This window comes from Mixophyes fleayi, chromosome 7 (genome assembly GCF_038048845.1).
Source record: "Mixophyes fleayi isolate aMixFle1 chromosome 7, aMixFle1.hap1, whole genome shotgun sequence".
Lineage (NCBI taxonomy): Eukaryota > Metazoa > Chordata > Amphibia > Anura > Limnodynastidae > Mixophyes > Mixophyes fleayi.
Window position 1 is genome coordinate 67,167,922 of NC_134408.1, and position 19,146 is coordinate 67,187,067.

Below are 19,146 nucleotides of genomic sequence, written 5' to 3' on the forward strand. Positions count from 1 at the left end.
CTATAATAAAAACAGGGAATGTTAGTTCCACATATTGCAATATATGTTTAAGCTGACCAACTCACGCCCATTCTGGTCAGTTCTAACATGATCAAATGCTATGCTATTTTATCTGGGCTTAAGGCTTACCTGCACACAGCTTTTAAAGGCAGGTCTTTCCCTAGCACTAGCAGCCATGGGAGACCTGGGACTCACCTGCCACAAGTTGGAATTAATTAATGTAAAGAATGGGGTGCAAGAGTCCTGGGACTTACATTGTATAAACAATTGTATATATACATATATATATATATATATATATATATATATATATATATATATAAATAGATATGTGTATATATATATATATATATATATATATATATAGATATAGATATATATATATATATATAGATATATATATATTCCATAGACAAAAAACCTTACGGTTTAACATGTCCAATTAAGGTACCTTACACACCATCTAAAATGTAAGAACACTATTGAAACTCTTCCACTCAAACTCCAAAAAGCAATGAAATTACAACGATTAAGGCAGAAGCCTTAGTGGACGTGTTCCTTGAGCAATACAGACATGGTATTCCATCACATCCTACGGTTAACTGCAGATTCAGCCCTATCATGTAGTGAGATTGCTGTCACTCACAAAATGGTGGATCTGCTAATTCACAGATTTGTGTGTTCATTGGAATACACACATACAGTACTATTACATTTTCTTAGTTTAGCTTTATCGTTGTTTAGGGCCTGGGTGTCTTAGAAAGAGACAGTAAAGCAACTTCATAAAAAATTAGAACTACAAAATCCCTACAAAGCATTTTTCCCTCCAAGACTGTGCCTGCTTGTTAAAGATACCTGCTGAACATATTCCTCCCACCAACACTATACCTACTGCCAGCAGATGCCTACAGAATATCCCTCCTCCTGAAACTCAATACTTGCACCTAAAATACCCCTGCAGAGCATTTCTCCCTCCAATACAGAGAGAGAGAGAGAGAGAGAGAGAGAGATAGGTATATAGAGCTATCCTCTGACCACTCCACATTACATAGAGCCTTCCTCTGACACTTGCATAATATATATAGCGCCATCATCTGACCCTGCACAATACATAGAGCCATCCTCTGACCCTGCACAATACATAGAGTCATCCTCTGACCCCTTCACAGCACAGAGAGACTATAGTAGCAAATTACAAATATGCCCCCCCCCCACCCCTGGCTGAAGAATTGAAGACTTCAATCAACAATGGGTCCTCCATGAACAAAGAAATTAACAGATTACAAGCCAGGACATTTGGAAGTATACATAACTTTGGGACTGGGCAAGCCAGGACATTTGGAATTACAAATTTATTTTGGACTTGGTTTACAGCCATTCTTGGATTGAAAGCTGCTTGACAGAAGAGGAAAACTTCATTGGTGAGTATTAGGTAATTTATTATTTTTAATAAATATATGTGGTATCAATGAAGGTGTTTACTGTATTTATTGTGGGTTTATTATTTTTATTAAATCCTAGTGGTTGTAATGAGGGTGTGGTGGTTTTGTAAACATTTTGTTTTGTGGAACTACAGGTCCCAGCCAGCCGTGGGTGTCAGGGCATGTTGGCACTTGTGGTTCTCCAAGTCCCAACATGCCCTGGCTGCCGTGGGTATGCTGGTGCTTGTAGTTATACTCATTCGCCTTGTTTTAGTGCTGCTGATCTTACCACAAGCCGTGATTTGCATGTAGAGTACACATTTTGTACGTATTGTATGAAGGATTTCATTGCAACATTTGTCTGTTACAAAGAAACAGTGTTTCCTGTTGGATGCAATTTGCCACTATACGAGCGTCTCAATAATGTCTGAATGTGGCATTCAATGCACCTATGTGGTACTACAGAATATTTATTAAAAATTGACAATAACAATGATTTTGTAAACATTTTGTATAAGTCAGTTATTGCTGCCATTTATCAACAAAATATTTGCAGGATAGCTGAGTGACACAGGCCCGGAGCGGTACGGAGATTGGCTCGTGCGTGATCTGATTAGTCGGTTCACTCATGGAAGGTAGAACTGGAACGTAGACTTGGACTTTTCAGTTCCACCAATAGAATTTTTTTAAAAAATAGTTTAAAAATATATTATATATATATATATATATATATATATAAAATCTATCACAGCTAAAATTTCTTGATAGTTGGGGTAACGCCTATTGCCAGTGAAGGTACCCATTTTTGATCTCACCCCCCAGACTGTGCTGCACCATTCAACACGTCTCTCCTCTCAATCTGAGGACCTATTACTCCCAGGGCTGCCAAGAGGAATTCAGGGCTCCTGTACAACAAATTGATGGGGCCCCTCCTTATAGTTGAGTAAGCAAAAAAAATATTCAGGGGTGTGGTCACACAATTGGGGGCGTAGCAATGCGCCATTGGGGCGTGGCTAGCACAACAAAATCACTAGGTCCTGAATTCACCAGAGCGTGACATTTGTCCAAGCACTCATCATCATCATCATTTATTTATATAGCGCCAACATATTCCGTAGCGCTTTACAATTAGGGACAAACATAATAAACTAATAAACAAACTGGGTAAAACAGACAAAGAGGTGAGAAGGCCCTGCTTGCAAGCTTACAATCTATGGGACAATGGGAGATTGACACATGAGGTTAAGTCTACATTTTGCATTTTGGCCCAGCCAGACTGCAAAGGTAAAAGTGACTCATAAACTAAATGAACCCGTCACACAACAATGTTGGTCAGGGGGCAGCCGTCCCGCGTGAAACTGTGTAACAGGCTAAAGGTAGCGAGGTTAGGAGGAAGGCCGAGGAATATTATAAGCTTGTCTGAAGAGGTAGGTTTTCAGAGAACGCTTGAAAGTTTGTAGACCAGAGGAGAGTCTTACTGTGCGAGGGAGAGAATTCCATAGAGTGGGTGCAGCTCGAAAAAAGTCCTGTAACCGGGAATGGGAGGATGTAATGAGGGTGGATGAGAGACGCAGATCTTGTGTAGAACGGAGTTGCCGAGTTGGGAGATATTTTTAGAGAGGAGATGTATGTTGGTGCAGCTTTGTTGATGGCCTTGTAGGTTAGTAAAAGTATTTTATATTGGATTCGGTACAAAACAGGCAGCCAGTGTAGAGACATACAGAGTGATTCAACAGAGGAAGAACGATTTGCAAGGAAAATCAGTCTTGCCGCAGCGTGCAAAATAGATTGTAGAGGTTTGTTTTTGGGAAGACCAGTAAGGAGGGAATTGCAATAGTCAATGCGGGAGATGATGAGTGCATGAATTAAGGTTTTTGCAGTGTCCTGCGTGAGATATGTGCGAATTCTAGAAATGTTCTTTAGATGTATGTAGCAGAATTTAGATATAGAGTCAATGTGGGGAACAAAGGATAGGTGTGAGTCAAGGATTACACCTAGGACATCTAGCACCATTGTGTAGTATAGGAAGAATGCGGTGTGTACAGAAAGAGTTTAGTCTTGGTCTGCGCCCACTGGGCTCACCAAACACTCACCAAAAATTGGCATTGTCCCTACTAGAATCACAACATTTCACACACTATGCTGCTCTGTCCTACCTGTTCTTCTCACTTTTACCACATGTGGCTGCTGGTTTCTTTAGTTGCGGCTTATCTGGATCCTGGAATGTTGGAGAACCTATTTGGAAAAATGGCTGCATTTAGAAAATTACAGCCAGCCCCACCGTTAAATCAATCAATAGCATCCATGATTAAAAATTAGGCCTTCCTCCAGCCCCAACATTAAAATAGTATTCCCATTGCCCCGCATACAAAATAGCAGCCATTAATTAGCCACCATCTCTTAACCCATCTGAGCCCCCCTCATTTTTTAACCCCTCTGAGTCCCCCCTCGTTTTTTAACCCATCTGAGCCCCCCTCGTTTTTTAACCCCTCTGAGCCCCCCTCATTTTTTAACCCATCTGAGCCCCCCCATTGTTTTTTTTAACCCCTCTGAGCCCCCTCGTTTTTTAACCCATCTGAGCCCCCCTCGTTTTTTAATCCATCTGAGCCCCCCTCATTTTTTAACCCCTCTGAGCCCCCCCCTCGTTTTTTAATCCCTCTATCCCCCCCCATTTTCCTCCCTTCACTTACCTTTTGTTCTCTCTTCTTTCTTGGTCTTCTCTGCTCCTCTGTGCACCATTGCTCCAGACTGACTGAATGCTGGGTGTGACATGATGATGTCACACCCGGCATTCAGTCAGTCTGGGGCAATGGAGCACAGAGGAGCAGAGAGGAGGGATGCCGGCGCCGCGATCACGTGAGTATGTTTTTTTTAAAATTTTAACTACCCTGCTCCCCCCACCAACGACCAAACCGTTTTAAAAAAAAAAAAACATAAAAAAAAAATTGTCGGCGCTAGGGCCCGGACCGGGCCCCCTGACATGCCCGGGCCTGGGTAATTAGTACCTGCCCCCCCTGTCTCGGAGGCCCTGATTTCTCCTTGCAGCCGCATGTGTAACTAGGATACAGTCGTTAATTGAAAAACATTTTGTTCAATCCTGTTGCTTATGCATAAGAAGCACTTTAATAGGCAAATATAAAAAAGATAATAGGAAACTCAGCCCCAATGTCATCTTTCGGTCATCTTAAGGGTGAAATGAGCAGAATTTTACAAGAAAAAAAAGAAAATTTCAATTCAACTAAGGGAATAGCCCAATGGTGTCTGCTCAGTCTAAAAAATATTTGTCCTATAACCTATACCGTAGACTCCTGACACCACTTGTGGCAAGAGTCCGCTACTGCAGAAGCACACGCATACAACTTCTTCCTTTTTATGGTTCTTTATTGTCAGGATGGTAATAATGTTTTGACACCGTATACTTGCACAGCAATTATGGAGACCCTCAACGCTTACTATACATATATAGAGGTGGTGGAAGGATGCACTAGACAGTCGGTAGAAGTATGAGCTGCAGTGTAGACGGGGTAAACCAGTCCCCTAAATAGTAGAAGAAATATATGGTCCAACTGCGCTCAATACTGTATGGAAATTAGTGGGGCAAGGGAAATGGATGTGAGTGTAACAAGTGCAGATGCACAAGCTGGAACAGGGACTCAGGTGAACAGTACAATGGGATACCGGAACATGACCAAGACAAAAACAGAAACAAAAACGAGAATGAAAGTAAGGCGATGGTAATGCCACCAGAAATGGCAAAAAGTAATATGATATTAGTCTGGGTCTGATAGAGAATGTTGATGTGTGGTAGTGTAAGAGGATATAGAGGGGCAATGGGAAACTGATTCACACAACAGACCAAACCAATATACAATAGAACAATAAGACAAAAACACAACCGGAAGGAATAATATGCAAAAACAATCAATGTGAAAGTGTAATGACTGAGGATCAGTCTGAACAGTCAATGCAGAGGTTGAAAGCATGTTAAGTGCCAATATACAGTGTGACTGTCACTGCAAATTGGGTTAGAAGCAATATGGCAAAATAGCAAAGGGTATCTGATAGTCCGGGCTATTGGTGAAGCTGCTGGTGGCTCAGCTATTTCGGGATAACATGTGTATATAGTAAGCGCAATTACCTTGTGGAAGATATATATGTGCTCGATAGCTGGCTCTTAGGTGCAGTCTGCGGAATCTTGTCCCGTGGTGACCAATGAAGATCTGCGTTGGTCTGCGTTCCGGTGATAGTGCATGCAGAAGTCCGTCTCGTGGTGTGATGGTAGGAGGCACTGTGTGCGATGTCCGGTGGACGCTGGTGATCGGCTGGCACTGTGTGTTCGGCGGGCGATTGACGCCGCCTGGTTCACCTATATAGCTGTGTGTCGCGTATGCGCGGCTCGAGATTGGGTAAGAAATAAGGCTTACATAGTGAAGCACTGTTAGGCGGTTTATTGGCAAAACGTAAAATTGCACTTACATCAATAAATCTTGTCAATAGGCACGTAAATGGGTACAGAGTAGGGAAGTTGTATCTCCGACGCGTTTCGTCCCAAGGGACTTTCTCAAGGAGTGGATGTTTGTGTATTGTGTTAGGGTTTATAAGGGGAGGGACAGAATCTGATTGGGTGGGGATAATAGAATTTGATAGGTCAGGGTACTGTGGGTGTGACCATCAGTATCGAGCCTTCCAATGGGTAAGTTCCTAGTCGGCAAGACTAGGGATTGTGCAGAATTATCGATGTGTGTAAGAGAACTTACAAGGATAATGGAAAACATTAAAATCATTAAAACTTGGATGGAGTAATACCATATGTGCCTGTGTTACATTTAGATTCTGGTCTATGTAACTCCATCTGATGTCATATGTCTTTGTTTTGGCATATGTGGAAAATTGCATAGGGGTAACTAGTGAAAATAGGCACTAGTGGTGTGCATCTAAAGTGCATATCAGATAAGGGAATAAACTTCTGTAGGCGATTTTAAGGCTGATGAATGACAGCATTTGAGTTGAGAATGGTGTACAGTATCCAGAGATGCATGGGAATGAGACCCAGAGGAAATACTGGTGGGGGTGGGTGGGTTTTAAATTAATACAGGAGAGGTAGAAGGTGGATTTGGGTTTGAGACTGGTATGTTTAAATTGGGTTTCTGTGACTGGACAGTAATGTAACTGGTTCTGAGCAAAATGTTTCTTGAGGCATACTTTCCTGACGAGTTTTTGAATGTCTAGATATGTCTCAAATTTGTTGAGAGGACATGTAGGCGCAAATTTAAGTCCTTTCCCTAAAACTGAAATCTCTGGATTTGTAAGTTGGTGTTCACTTAGATTGAAGATCCCCAATCTTGTTGGGGAGGGAAGAGATGTATGTATGCTTTGATTTTTTTGCTGGTGCAGTTTTCGACCTCTTCCTCCTCGTCTGATTTTGAAAGATTTCGTTTTCTGTGTTGTGTTAATGGATCGGGCGCTTTTGAGGGGCGGTGGCCTTGCTCTAAAAAAGACTGATTGGGGGTGTGAGGAGGGTGTGTTGGTGATGGTGTCTTAGAAATGTCTGTTACAGTTTCGGTATGTATTGTGTAGACCTTATCTGGTGAGGTGGCTGAATCAGACCTGCCATTAATGCAAGTGTCTGCGGGGATGAGTTTGGGAATGTGGTTTTCTGTCGTGTTTAGTATATGGGTGGTGTTTGGCAGACAATGGTCTGCATCTTTCCATCCTTGTTCGAACGAGCGAATGACTAGTGATTCATATCTGGAGTTGACTGGGGATGGGGCCTCGAGGGTGTGATCCATAGGATCCTCATGTGTGGTGAGTATCGAGTCATGAGAGAGGTTATAGATATCCTCCTGATCTGTTAGGTGTTGGGAGTGGATACTTGAGGGGTTGAGGTGATGGGAATGGATCCTTCTCATATACTGTTGATACGTGAGTCCTAATTTTTTGTATATTGGTGTATGGTTTTTGATGCCCTTGCGTGGGTATGAATTTGTGGAGCGTTTGATGGGAGAGGGTTTTAACCCATACTTGTCTCTAAATGCCTTGTTCTTTTTCTTGCTAATGATGGTTAATTCCGCTCTTTCTAATCTAAGAAATTCCAGACTGCTAAGATCAGTGTGTGTTCTTATGGGATCCATGGTTGAGTCTAGTGTAGTGATTTCATGGGTTAGGTTTTTGAGTTGTTCTTTCCGGGTGTCTATGAAGAGGCCCATGAGTGCATTGGAACATTGGGTAAGTATTTGATTCCATTGTTCCATAAATATCTCATTGCTTAGGTTGTGTGTAGGTGATTTCTGGATTTTTAGGCCTTTTGGGATAAGACCTTGTTGTGTGTACCATTCCAGAGTGTGGAGATCCCACCAGATGGTGGTTTCTTGTTTGAGTAGTTTTTCTAGTTTAAGGAGAGTCTGACTCGTCCTTTGTATGTGAGATCCGTGTTGGGTGGATCATTGTTGAGGCTTGAGAAAAGTTTGTGGGCCTTCTCTAGCCTGGTGGAGTGTCTATCCACATATTTTACCATAGTGTTGGTAAAACATGTGACTTCATGACATCAGATGGAGTTACATAGACCAGAATCTAAATGTAACACAGGCGCATATGGTATTACTCCATCCAAGTTTTAATGATTTTAATGTTTTCCGTTATCCTTGTTAGTTCTCTTACACACATCGATAATTCTGCACAATCCCTTGTCTTGCCGACTAGGAACTTATCCATTGGAAGGCTCGATACTGATGGTCACACCCACAGTACCCTGACCTATCAAATTCCATTATCCCCACCCAATCAGATTCTGTCCCTCCCCTTATAAACCCTAACACAATACACAAACATCCACTCCTTGAGAAAGTCCCTTGGGACGAAACGCATCGGAGATACAACATCCCTACTCTGTACCCATTTACGTGCCTATTGACAAGATTTATTGATGTAAGTGCAATTTCACGTTTTGCCAATAAACCGCCTTACAGTGCTTCACTATGTAAGCCTTATTTCTTACCCGATCTCGAGCCGCGCATACGCGACACACAGCTATATAGGTGAACCAGCCCGCGTCAATCGCCCGCCGAACACACAGCACCAGCCGATCACCAGCGTCCACCGGACATCACACACAGTGCCTTCTACCATCACACCACGAGACGGACTTCTGCATGCAGGATCCCCGGTACGCAGACCACCGCAGATCTTCATTGGTCACCACGGGACAAGATTCCGCAGACTGCACCTAAGAGCCAGCTATCGAGCACATATATATCTACCACAAGGTAATTACGCATACTATATACACATGTTATCCCGAGATAGCTGAGCCACCAGCAGCTTACTATACATAGTCCAGCTCTCTGTCCAGATCAGCCAGCTAGCCCAGCGTTGATCTCCCTGAACAATGAAACAAGCAGGGTTTTATACCTGACACTCCTCCCACAGGCCTAGCTTGATGGACAGGTGACACACCCACCTTCTCTTTAAAAGGAAACCCCCATCCCTGGCTCTGTTTAGACTATCAGACCCACCCTGTCTGTTTGCTGAGAGGAAGCAGCTTTTAAATCATGTAAGTAAACCAATTTTAAACTACACATATGTTTTTACCTGGTTTAATCTCCACCTAGGTACATAACTGTGCCAATGTTTTACTCTACTTCCCTGCTTTATCTGCATATTGCCAGCTAAATGCCTCCTTTTGTTAGAATGGGTAGTGTTAAAGGACACATCTCCCACCCTCCCTGCCCCACTCAATAGTTAGACTGATAGCTTTTGGGATTTAAATTACGCATATCTATCCTCCCCCATCCCACGTGACAATGAACTGATATTCTTTGTTCAGTGTGTGTGAGAATTGAACCCAAATGATATATGAACAAATTGATGATCACTTCCTACACTTGGGTCCAATCATAGACATCAAACAAAAAAGTGAAAACACACAAATGTTTGCATCTGTAACCATGGCTAAATACTGTATACTCAAAATGGGTAGCGTTCTGGATGCTGTCACTGCGGACAAAGCGACAAACTAGGCTAAAAAAAGAGGAAGTGGTAAAGCAATTTATGAATATAGGGAATAATTATGAGAAATATGTATTTACTGCTTCCATAACCCCTCCTTTTAAACTCATATTTTGCTTAGTAGCAAAATGCTATTATAATACTCCTCTAAACTGACTGAACAGAAAAAAATATATAGTTGTATTGCTAATTTGCGATCTTAAATTAACTAATATACATGTTATGTTTTAAGGAAATGTAGCAATTTGTGTATTCTTACTGGACAATATGATGTAACCTAGTCAGCTGAAACAAAATGCTGGTCCAAATAAATTGAAAGAAGAGACAGGTTAGCACTTGTTCAGTGATAGTCTAGGTAGTTTACATTTCAAGCACTATAGGTGTGTAGTGTAAGTGGTACATGATGTGACAGAGGCCCCAGCCAATCCAATTAGATGCTGCATTTCTTGCACACACCAGGACAGGACAGCCCCTGCTTTAATAGATATGATTGGTTTAGTTTGATGTGTCTGATTGCTGGTAATGTGAAGATCAGATTGGAACAGTGTGGGTCCTAAAGCATAGGCACTGTGGGTGAGGCTATTTGTAGTACACGTGTCTAAAAGTGGACAAACCACTTAAATAAACTAAAATAGGCAGAGTAGATTGACTCATTCCTTTTTATCTGCCATATACATTCAACTTTCCTATTTTGATTGATGTGGCTAATTAAGCTTTAAGATGATCTATTTTGAGTAATTAACATGGCCATCTGATTTGGATAAGGCTACATGCTAATTGGTTGGGCTGAGTGGCAAGGGAACTCTTGGTATCTCTATGCTGCCAGATGGCTGGTATTTTAATCTTGCCCTTGTGACAATAATCTGTAGTTATACACCCCCACTTCAACCACTGACTGGTGCTATGTAAAAATACTGAAAAAACTATTGTGACAGAAATACAAATATTTGGTTCTCAGTGGGAAGAAATAAACATAAAACACAATGATATGATGCAACACAATCATAAAACCACATGCACATGAGAAAAATAATGTTTCAACAATGCAAGATTTTTGTAAAGTAGTACTAAATATAATAGTGTAAATATATATTAACTCCTCCCTAACCAGATATATGAGATGCATCAGGTTAATTGGAAATTTTAAATTGTTACTCAACCAAAGTGAAAGTAATTTGTTTGCAAATTGTATGTATTCTATATTCGTTAACTAATATCCCAAAATTTTATGGATATTATTTCAATAGGTCAAATCCACTTATAACTTATATTATTAGAATAAAAGATAATATATCTTCAATGCTAAATAGTTGAGACAATTGAAACCAGATGTATATGATATCACAATTACAAGTGATATCCTAGGAGAGATATAGCTGCTTATGTTGATATTCTTTTAATTATTATTGCTACATCTTGATACACAGTAGCCAATAATCCAAAACTGCTTATTAATGTGGTCGCTAGATGCTTTGTCAAGGCTAACCTGACAACCTTTGGTTAGCCCTGAGAAAGCATCTAGCGAAACACGTGTCAGAGAGATGCCACGTTTGCTACTCCTTCATGTAATAGTTAAAGAACTGATCCTCGATTTTACTGATCTATTTAGATTGGTATACATATCAATGTGGGCAATGAAAGTATGAATGGGACCTAAGTATGAATGTATTCTAGGAACAAGTATAATTAGCTGCTTTCTAGAACATATATATCTTCAATGCTAAATAGTTGAGACAATTGAAACCAGATGTATATGAAATCACAATTACAAGTGATATCCTATGAGCGATATAGCTGTTTATGCTGATGTTCCTTTAATTATTATTGCTACATATTGTGGCTCTGCCCAGAGCATCTGTGTCAGAAACTACCACAGCACTGTTTAGATTTGTAAAAAGTATATGGTAATAAGAAAAATATGAAATCCTTTAAAGTGTATTTTTGGAAAATTACATTTGAAATTGCATTTTCAGATTTAACTGGTCCACTGACACATTATCAATTTACATTCAAATATCATTGTCCACTTACCAAACTATCATACACTGCTTTCCATCCATCTTTCAGTCTCATAAAGTCCTTTCGAATGCCTTTGAATCTCAAAATAGAATCTAAGCGACAGATTTCATCCCATGACTTCTGGGGTAACCAGGTGCATGGATTGGAGTGTGGATTGTCTAGTCCTATGCCTCCAGTTAGTAAAAACATCCACTCTCCTTTATCAATCTAAAACAATACCATTAGCACATTGAGCAGGCAATTAAAACAGATTCCTAATTGTATACATACAAATTAAACTATAAAACATTTTTGTTAGTTAAAACAGAGGTGCACAGCCATATGTATTTATTGCCCTGTAGTTGCTGACAAATATATATAACATGTAAATGCTACATATTTTTAAATCACCCATTTGGTAATAAATTGATTCCCTCATAGATTATTGTAGCAATTTATGACATTATATTAGCTATTATTTCAGGTGTAATGTATCAGTTAACTTTGCTAACATAGAAGTCAGAACTCTCACATCCTTCTTCCACTCATTTCAATGTCCCATTAATTTTAATGGCATATCTCCCAACACAGAATCGGGACTAAATAAGCCATGCCCCGTTTGCACAAACCCGGTCCAGAAATGCCCACTTCCCATCCAGAAACGCCTACTTTGAGGCAAAACTCTGCCCTGGTTTCTAAGCCATGTTCCTTTTGCGACCCTGGAATTGGGAGGTTTGTAACTGGTTTTCTACATGTAGCACACATTCAGAACTGTATAGGTCATTGAAATAAGTGTTAAAAGTTCTATACTACTTCCTGTCTTTACCCATTCGCAAATATATGCATCCAGTACATATAAACTACACGTGATCAGAATATCAAACGTTTATCATATGCATGCTCAAACGTAAAATATTTACATGCAATTTCATATATTGTTTGCACTGGTGCCCTTGTGCCCTAGTGTTGTATGCAGAAACTGATCATTTTAATCTTGTTTTTAATCATAAGGGAGCAAAAAAAACAATCATCAGCAGCAGCTATTTATATAGCACCACTAATTCGGTAGCACTGTACAGAGAACTCACATCAGTCCCTGCCCCATTGGAGGTTACAGTCTAAATTCCCTTACATACAAACACACAGACTAAGAGAGATTAAGGTCAATTTAATACCAGCCAATTAACCTACTAGTATGTGTTTGGAATGTACAATATGTGCAAATTGTATTATTAGCAATTGAAGAATAAGAATGTAAACAAAAATTGTGAATATGTCCCTTACATTTAATGTAACATGTAGTAAGCAAATTTTATATTATACGTATAATTATTTAAGTCTACATTAGGCTTTTTATCCAGTTAAATAAATAGAGACACAGGTTACTTCAGGATAATGCTAGAAACAGGAATCATGCTGTTGTCAGGAGCCGCGGCGGCCACGGGCACCGCCGCAACTCCCCGTCCCTGCTCTCTGGCGTCCCTACTGTCGCTATGACGACCGGGGTGTCACTTCCGGTCTCCACGTCCCGGTTGCCTAGGCACACAACCGGGATGCCTGCATCTCCCTGCCGCCGCGCCCGACCAGCTGTCAAACAGCCGGGCGCGTGCGCACAGGGTTAGTTAGGTCAGCCTCCTAGGGCTGATTGGAGAATTACTTTTGTTGCAGCCATTTGGCTGATTACTATGCAGCTGGGCACTGCATTGGCTGGCAGGACCATTAATTAATTAACTAAACCTGGGGGTGCTTTTCAGGGCTCTGCTCTGATTTGTTCTTAGCAGTATTTAAGGCAGTGAGAACTGAGCCTCACTGCCGGTTATAGCATTCTGTCCCAGTACTGCTGCCTGCTCCTGTGCTATTGTTTGGTGTTGAACCTTAGGTTGATTGCCTGTGTATGACCTTTGCCTGTCCCTGGATTCTGAACCTTGCCTGTGACCTCGACTTATTGCCTGTACCTGGATTCTGAACCGTTGCCTGTGAACCGTTGCCTGTGTCCCTGACCTATTGCCTGTATCCGGATTCTGAACCTTTGCCGGTGACCCTGCTGGTACCTAACATCTCGTCCAGTCTGCAGATCTCTGGCCTGCCTCCACTCTGTGGCTACCTCCTGTACCTGTACGCAGCTGTATGAGTATAAACTTATACTACTTTGAGTTTAAGTCCTGGGGCATCTGAGTACCTGTTTGCATAACCAGTCTCTACGGGAAAGGCGGCTGCTAAAGGTGAAGACCTCTGCTACTAGTTCTATAAGTTTATGCCGCACTGGTTGCCATAACATTATAACCGACCAGTGAAGATTCAAGGTAATTTTGCCATGGATAACAGCGACCCAAACCTTTCTCCTGCCCAGATTCTGGCTAATCAGATCCAGGCTATATCTTAAGTGGTACAGGGTCTATCCCATCGCCTGTCAGTACAAGAAGAGGCCTCCAGAAACCCGCAGCCTCAGCAGGCCTCCTCTGGCGCCTCTCCGGAGCCAAAACTGAATTTGCCCGACCGATTCTCGGGAAGCAGGCCCGCCTTCCGCAACTTTAAGGAGAGTTGCAGGTTATACTTTCGCCGGTTATAGCATACTCCTCTGGCTCTGAACAGCAGAGAGTCGGGATTTTAATCTCTCTACTCCAGGGTGATCCCCAGTCCTGGGCCTTCTCCCTTCCGCCAATGAGTCCATCCTTACAAACCGTGGATGCCTTCTTACAGGCCTTGGGTCTGCTATAGGACAACCCAGACAGAGTGGCCTCAGCTGAGTCCCATCTTCGGGCATTAAGGCAAGGACATCGTTCTGCTGAGGAGTATTGTGCAGAATTCCGACGATGGTCAACTGATAGTGCCTGGAATAATCCGGCGCTGCACAGTCAGTTCCGCTTGGGCCTTACAGAGCAAATCAAGGACTCCCTAGTTCAATATCCTGTACCTGCCTCACTTGAACATTTGATGCAGCTTGTCATCAAGATTGATCGTCGAATCAGAGAGAGGAAAACTGAATGAGAGTCATCTATACCTCCTTGCTCACCACCCAAGTCTGGTTCTACTATTCTGGATTCCCCTGAACCCATGCAGTTGGTCGCCTACAGTCTGCCTCCCGAGGAACGTTCCAGACGCAGCTCTCTAGGTCTCTGTTTGTATTGTGGCCCATCAGGCCACCTAGTTCATTCCTGTCCTAGCAAGTCAGGAAACGCCAGAACCTAAGCGCTGGCAAAGAGGTGTGCTTATGTCTTCAAGTTGTCTCGGCAGGCACCACCCCGACTACCCGTCCCTGTTCTCTGGCGTCCCGGCTGTCGCTATGATGATCGGGATGTCACTTATGGTCTCCGCATCCCGGTTGACTAGGCAACAACCAGGACGCCTGCATCTCCCTGCCACCACGCCCGGCCAGCTGTCAAGCAGCCGGGCGCACGCACACAGGGTTAGTTAGGTCAGCCTCCTAGGGCTGATTGGAGAATTACTTTTGTTGCAGCCATCTGGCTGATTACTATGCAGCTGGGCACTGCATTGGCTGGCAGGGCCATTTATTAATTAACTAAACCTGGGGGTGCTTTTCAGGGTTCTTCTCTGATTGGTTCTTAGACGTATTTAAGGCAGTGAGAACTGAGCCTCACTGCCGGTTATAGCGTTCTGTCCCAGTACTGCTGCCTGCTCCTGTGCTATTGTTTGGTGTTGAACCTTAGATTGATTGCCTGTGTATGACCTTTGCCTGTGCCTGGATTCTGAACCTTGCCTGTGACCCCGAATTATTGCCTGTACCCGGATTCTGAACCGTTGCCTGTGACCCTGACCCATTGCCTGTACCCGGATTCTGAACCTTTGCCGGTAACCCTGCTGGTACCTAACATCTCTTCCGGTGCTCCATCCAGTCCGCAGATCTCTGGCCTGCCTCCTCTCTGTGGCTACCTCCTGTACCTGTACGTGGCCGCGTGAGTATAAACTTATACTACTTTAAGTTTAAGTCCTGGGGACATCTGAATACCTGTGAGCATAACAAGTGTCTACAGGGAAGGCGGCTGCTAATGGTGAAGACCTCTGCTACTAGTTCTATAAGTTTATGCCGCACTGGTTGCCATAACAGCTGTATACAATGCAACTTAATAAGACTTCGCTCAAAGTAGCTTTCAGTGTGCAAACTGGAACAAAATCAGAACCAAAAACTTTTTTGCGCCTATAACAGGAATTAAATTGCTTTGAGCCACAGGTTTTAAATAACATACATATGTACAGGTGGCGTTGCCCTCTATGTAGTACAATTAATATCAGCCTTGAAAAAGCCTTTCTGTGCATGGAAATTGGCACCAAATGGGGTGTAGCTGCTAATTAAATATGTAATTTGTGCTTTTAAAAAGCTGAATATGTTAGGCCCACATACAGTACATATACGCAGGGCATGTCCCTTACTGTAGTCTGAGATAGCGGGTGGTTTTAAAGCCCTATTCTAGTAGTTTTGAATAAAGATATTGTGATGAATGAAAAAGTTACCTGAGCTGTATTACTTATTTGACTAAAGAAATCATTATTTGTTTTATGTAGGGAATAATAGGTCAACGCTAATGAGAAAGCAATTAAGAGCTATGCATCAGTATAGCCAACCAAGCTACAAATGGTCAAAAGCTATAATGGATAAAAAGATAGGATAATCAATTGAATTGTGAAACACATAGAATTTGCAAATATTGAAGGCAAGTAGCAGTTGTACTACAGTAATTAAGATTGCTTACCAGATTTTCATACTTCAAAAGGTTTACTGTTAAACAGAAGGAAAAAAGCAGCTTGTCCTTTTCAAACAGAGAGCGACACACATTTGCATATAGTGAATATGTAAAGTGATCCTTGAGGATTTGCAATCTTAAAAAAAAAAACAATGACATTATACATCAAGCATTACTTTATAGACACATTTCTTTTAAGTGACCAGCTTTGTAAGCAATCTCTATCACCACTAGTAGTTTGTGCCAGTGCAACCACAAACAATCTCATACATAATAAAATAAGCATGCTGTTACTGGAAGCTAGCTTCTCATAATAAAACAGGTGTCATGTCTTCCTGTAGGACAGATATATGTGGTTATGATTATATCCTCTCCCGATGCCTGTGGGAAAATCTTTCATGCATGGGTCTATCGATATAGGTGTTGCACATTGCCAATCACAAAACAAAAAGTTCTGCCTTTTTCTTTGTGTCAGCGCTCAAAGGAAAACCATGAAAATCAATTGTCTGTCTTTTCTTACATAGATTTCATGTAATGCTAGATAAGACATGGTGTGATCTGGGACTACTTCTGAAACCCTGAAATCTGTGATGCTGGTGCATCACTCAAAACCACTCATCTCCCCTATCTCCTAACATTCTTCCTTCTTTATCTGAAGCGGTTACTCACCAGGACACTGGACCTTGAATCTTGTGCAATTGGAGGTTCAGTGCATGGAACAATCCCCAACCTCAATTAACCTTGTATGAAGGAACTACTACAAAATAAATAAATAAGTGTACGCAAATAAACCTACCTTGTCTGTAAATGTTCTGATTTCTCTGAGTTGTCTATTGACATGATAAAAAGATTAATAAACCATGTAAGAGAGTACTGGTACATGGGCTCAATGTTGTCTAAATCAGCAATAGAAAAAAACAGAATTGAAGAATGGATGGAAATTGGACGGTAGCCCATCCGCGTGGCATCAATCTTCTTCTCTGTTGCCTCAGCCACAGTTTGTTTATCAGAAATTTCATTTGCCAGACCCTTAGAGGATGACAATATTTTAATGCCAGTTTCATCTTCTAATATGTTTCCTTCTGAAGATGAAAGTACTTCTAGAATCTTATCTTCAATTTCTTTTAGCTGCCTGGAAGAATGAAAAAAGAATGTGTTTAGGATTATATACAGAGCTTCAGTGTTAGGATATAACAGATTTAAAATGTAGAAGTTCATATGCTAAATATTTTTAATTAACAAATTTATTAGTTAGAGTGTAACCTCATCAGACTTCAAAGATAATAATAATTGCGGTCATCTACAACAAAATGCAAATGATAATTTCATTATTCAAAATACTAGTATGATCATGAACTTTTGACAAGTGTAACACCACAGCCTTTTATATCCAAACTAAACTTATATTACTATTGCATGGGTCTTAAAGGATAATTCTACACAAAACTGAAAATCTAGCTTTGGGTGGGATATATTAAGATTGTTCAGCAATGCCTGCCACACTCTCCTCCCTTCTGACAATTTGATCTTTTTTTATGTTGTACAAAGAGAGAGGAGCCATGGCGAGTGTGCACAGAAGGGGACCAGTTTTCACTTAGGATATTCTACCCAAAATAAAAATTATCCTTTAATACATTATGGGCTATTCACGTTTCCATTTATATCCTTGTGGATATTTAGATACAAAATTTAAGAGCAAAACGTTACCAGTGTAGACTTTCTATTAACTATACCTGTCTACAAGTCAATATTTAATATAGTGTTGGAAAAAATATTGGAAGGCAGATTAAAGGTATTTACACTTCTCCCATGTCCCTGTCCTATATGTATTTTAAACTCCATAGAATTTTAATTTAGCAATACAAAGACGTCTCCCTACTTATTTTAGCGTAAGTAAAAGTTAGGTTACAAGACAATGGAATGAACTCAGGAGTCTCCATTCCGAGGGGCCAGTCCTAGGTTTCTGGCCATCCAGTTAGATATCAGCCTAATTATCAAGGCTACAGTGGTTTTCCCCACTCTGTCCAGACCAGAGTTTTCTCATACTGCCTGTGGAAAACTGGGAAAGCAATCCTGCCTGCAAGGAATGCCTGCCTGTAGTGAAAGGATGAATTGTAAGTTTGGCAAATGTATTTACTGTTTGTTTTGTGTAGGTTGGTCTCTAGGCCCCCATAATAGTGGCCTCAAAATTACCTTTACTGCTATAGTTAGAGCTGGACAGGCATAGGATTTTATTTTTATGTTAATTTGTTTCATAAAGTACAATCTGAAAAATAAACTAGCTGTAGACTAGTTTTACTATATTTTCCAGAGCTTGACCTTTATTAGGTGTCTATTGAAGGATCCCATTATCTACCCTTGCATACGCTATCACTTTCCTGGCTATCACTCTCCCACAGCTTATCACAATAGCTTCAAAGTATATGTAAAGATTATATATGTGATTCGGATAAGCTCCTAGTTTTTCCATTATTTAGTACAAGGCCACTCACTTTTATTGTCTTACCTTATCACAGTGCAATGTTTGTGTTTTTCCACCATTGGGCACGCCTTACATTTTTACTTACAAGTATAAATATTTAAACATTTTGTTTTATTCTGTGTGGCATTTTAGTGAATGAACACTATGTTAATGAAGAATTAGGGTTATAAATCTGCATCTAAAGTGAGACACAATAGAAATCTGTAAATCTGCAAACTACAATTAAGTTTCAAAAGATAACTCAGCCTATGGGCGTAATTCAATTGGCCGTGTTACTCTCGAAAATAAAGCAGCCTGCGCACTATTACTGTTCATACAGTAATTTGAACCCGGATATCTGCTCCCTCATTCCCTGATCCGCAAGCAAAAATCAGCATTAAAAATTACTGTAGTAACAATAATAATGCGCACTATTACCATAGTAACTGTAATATTGCGCATTATTAACGTAGTAACGGTAAAAGTGCGCATGCCGCATTACTTTTGAGAATAACGTGGCCAATTGAATCCCCCCCCCCCCTGTGATTGTTTGCAGCAGTAC

General features: G+C 41.1%; 1 protein-coding gene across 1 annotated transcript in view; it reads right to left on the reverse strand.

The window, feature by feature from the left end:
- Positions 1-19,146, reverse strand: part of DNAH7 (dynein axonemal heavy chain 7) — a 379,127-nt gene that overhangs the window by 73,957 nt on the left and 286,024 nt on the right. Inside the window, 3 exon segments of the mRNA XM_075181345.1 lie at positions 11,457-11,651; positions 16,133-16,259; positions 16,920-17,255. Of these exon segments, the coding sequence (XP_075037446.1) occupies positions 11,457-11,651; positions 16,133-16,259; positions 16,920-17,255 (658 nt within the window).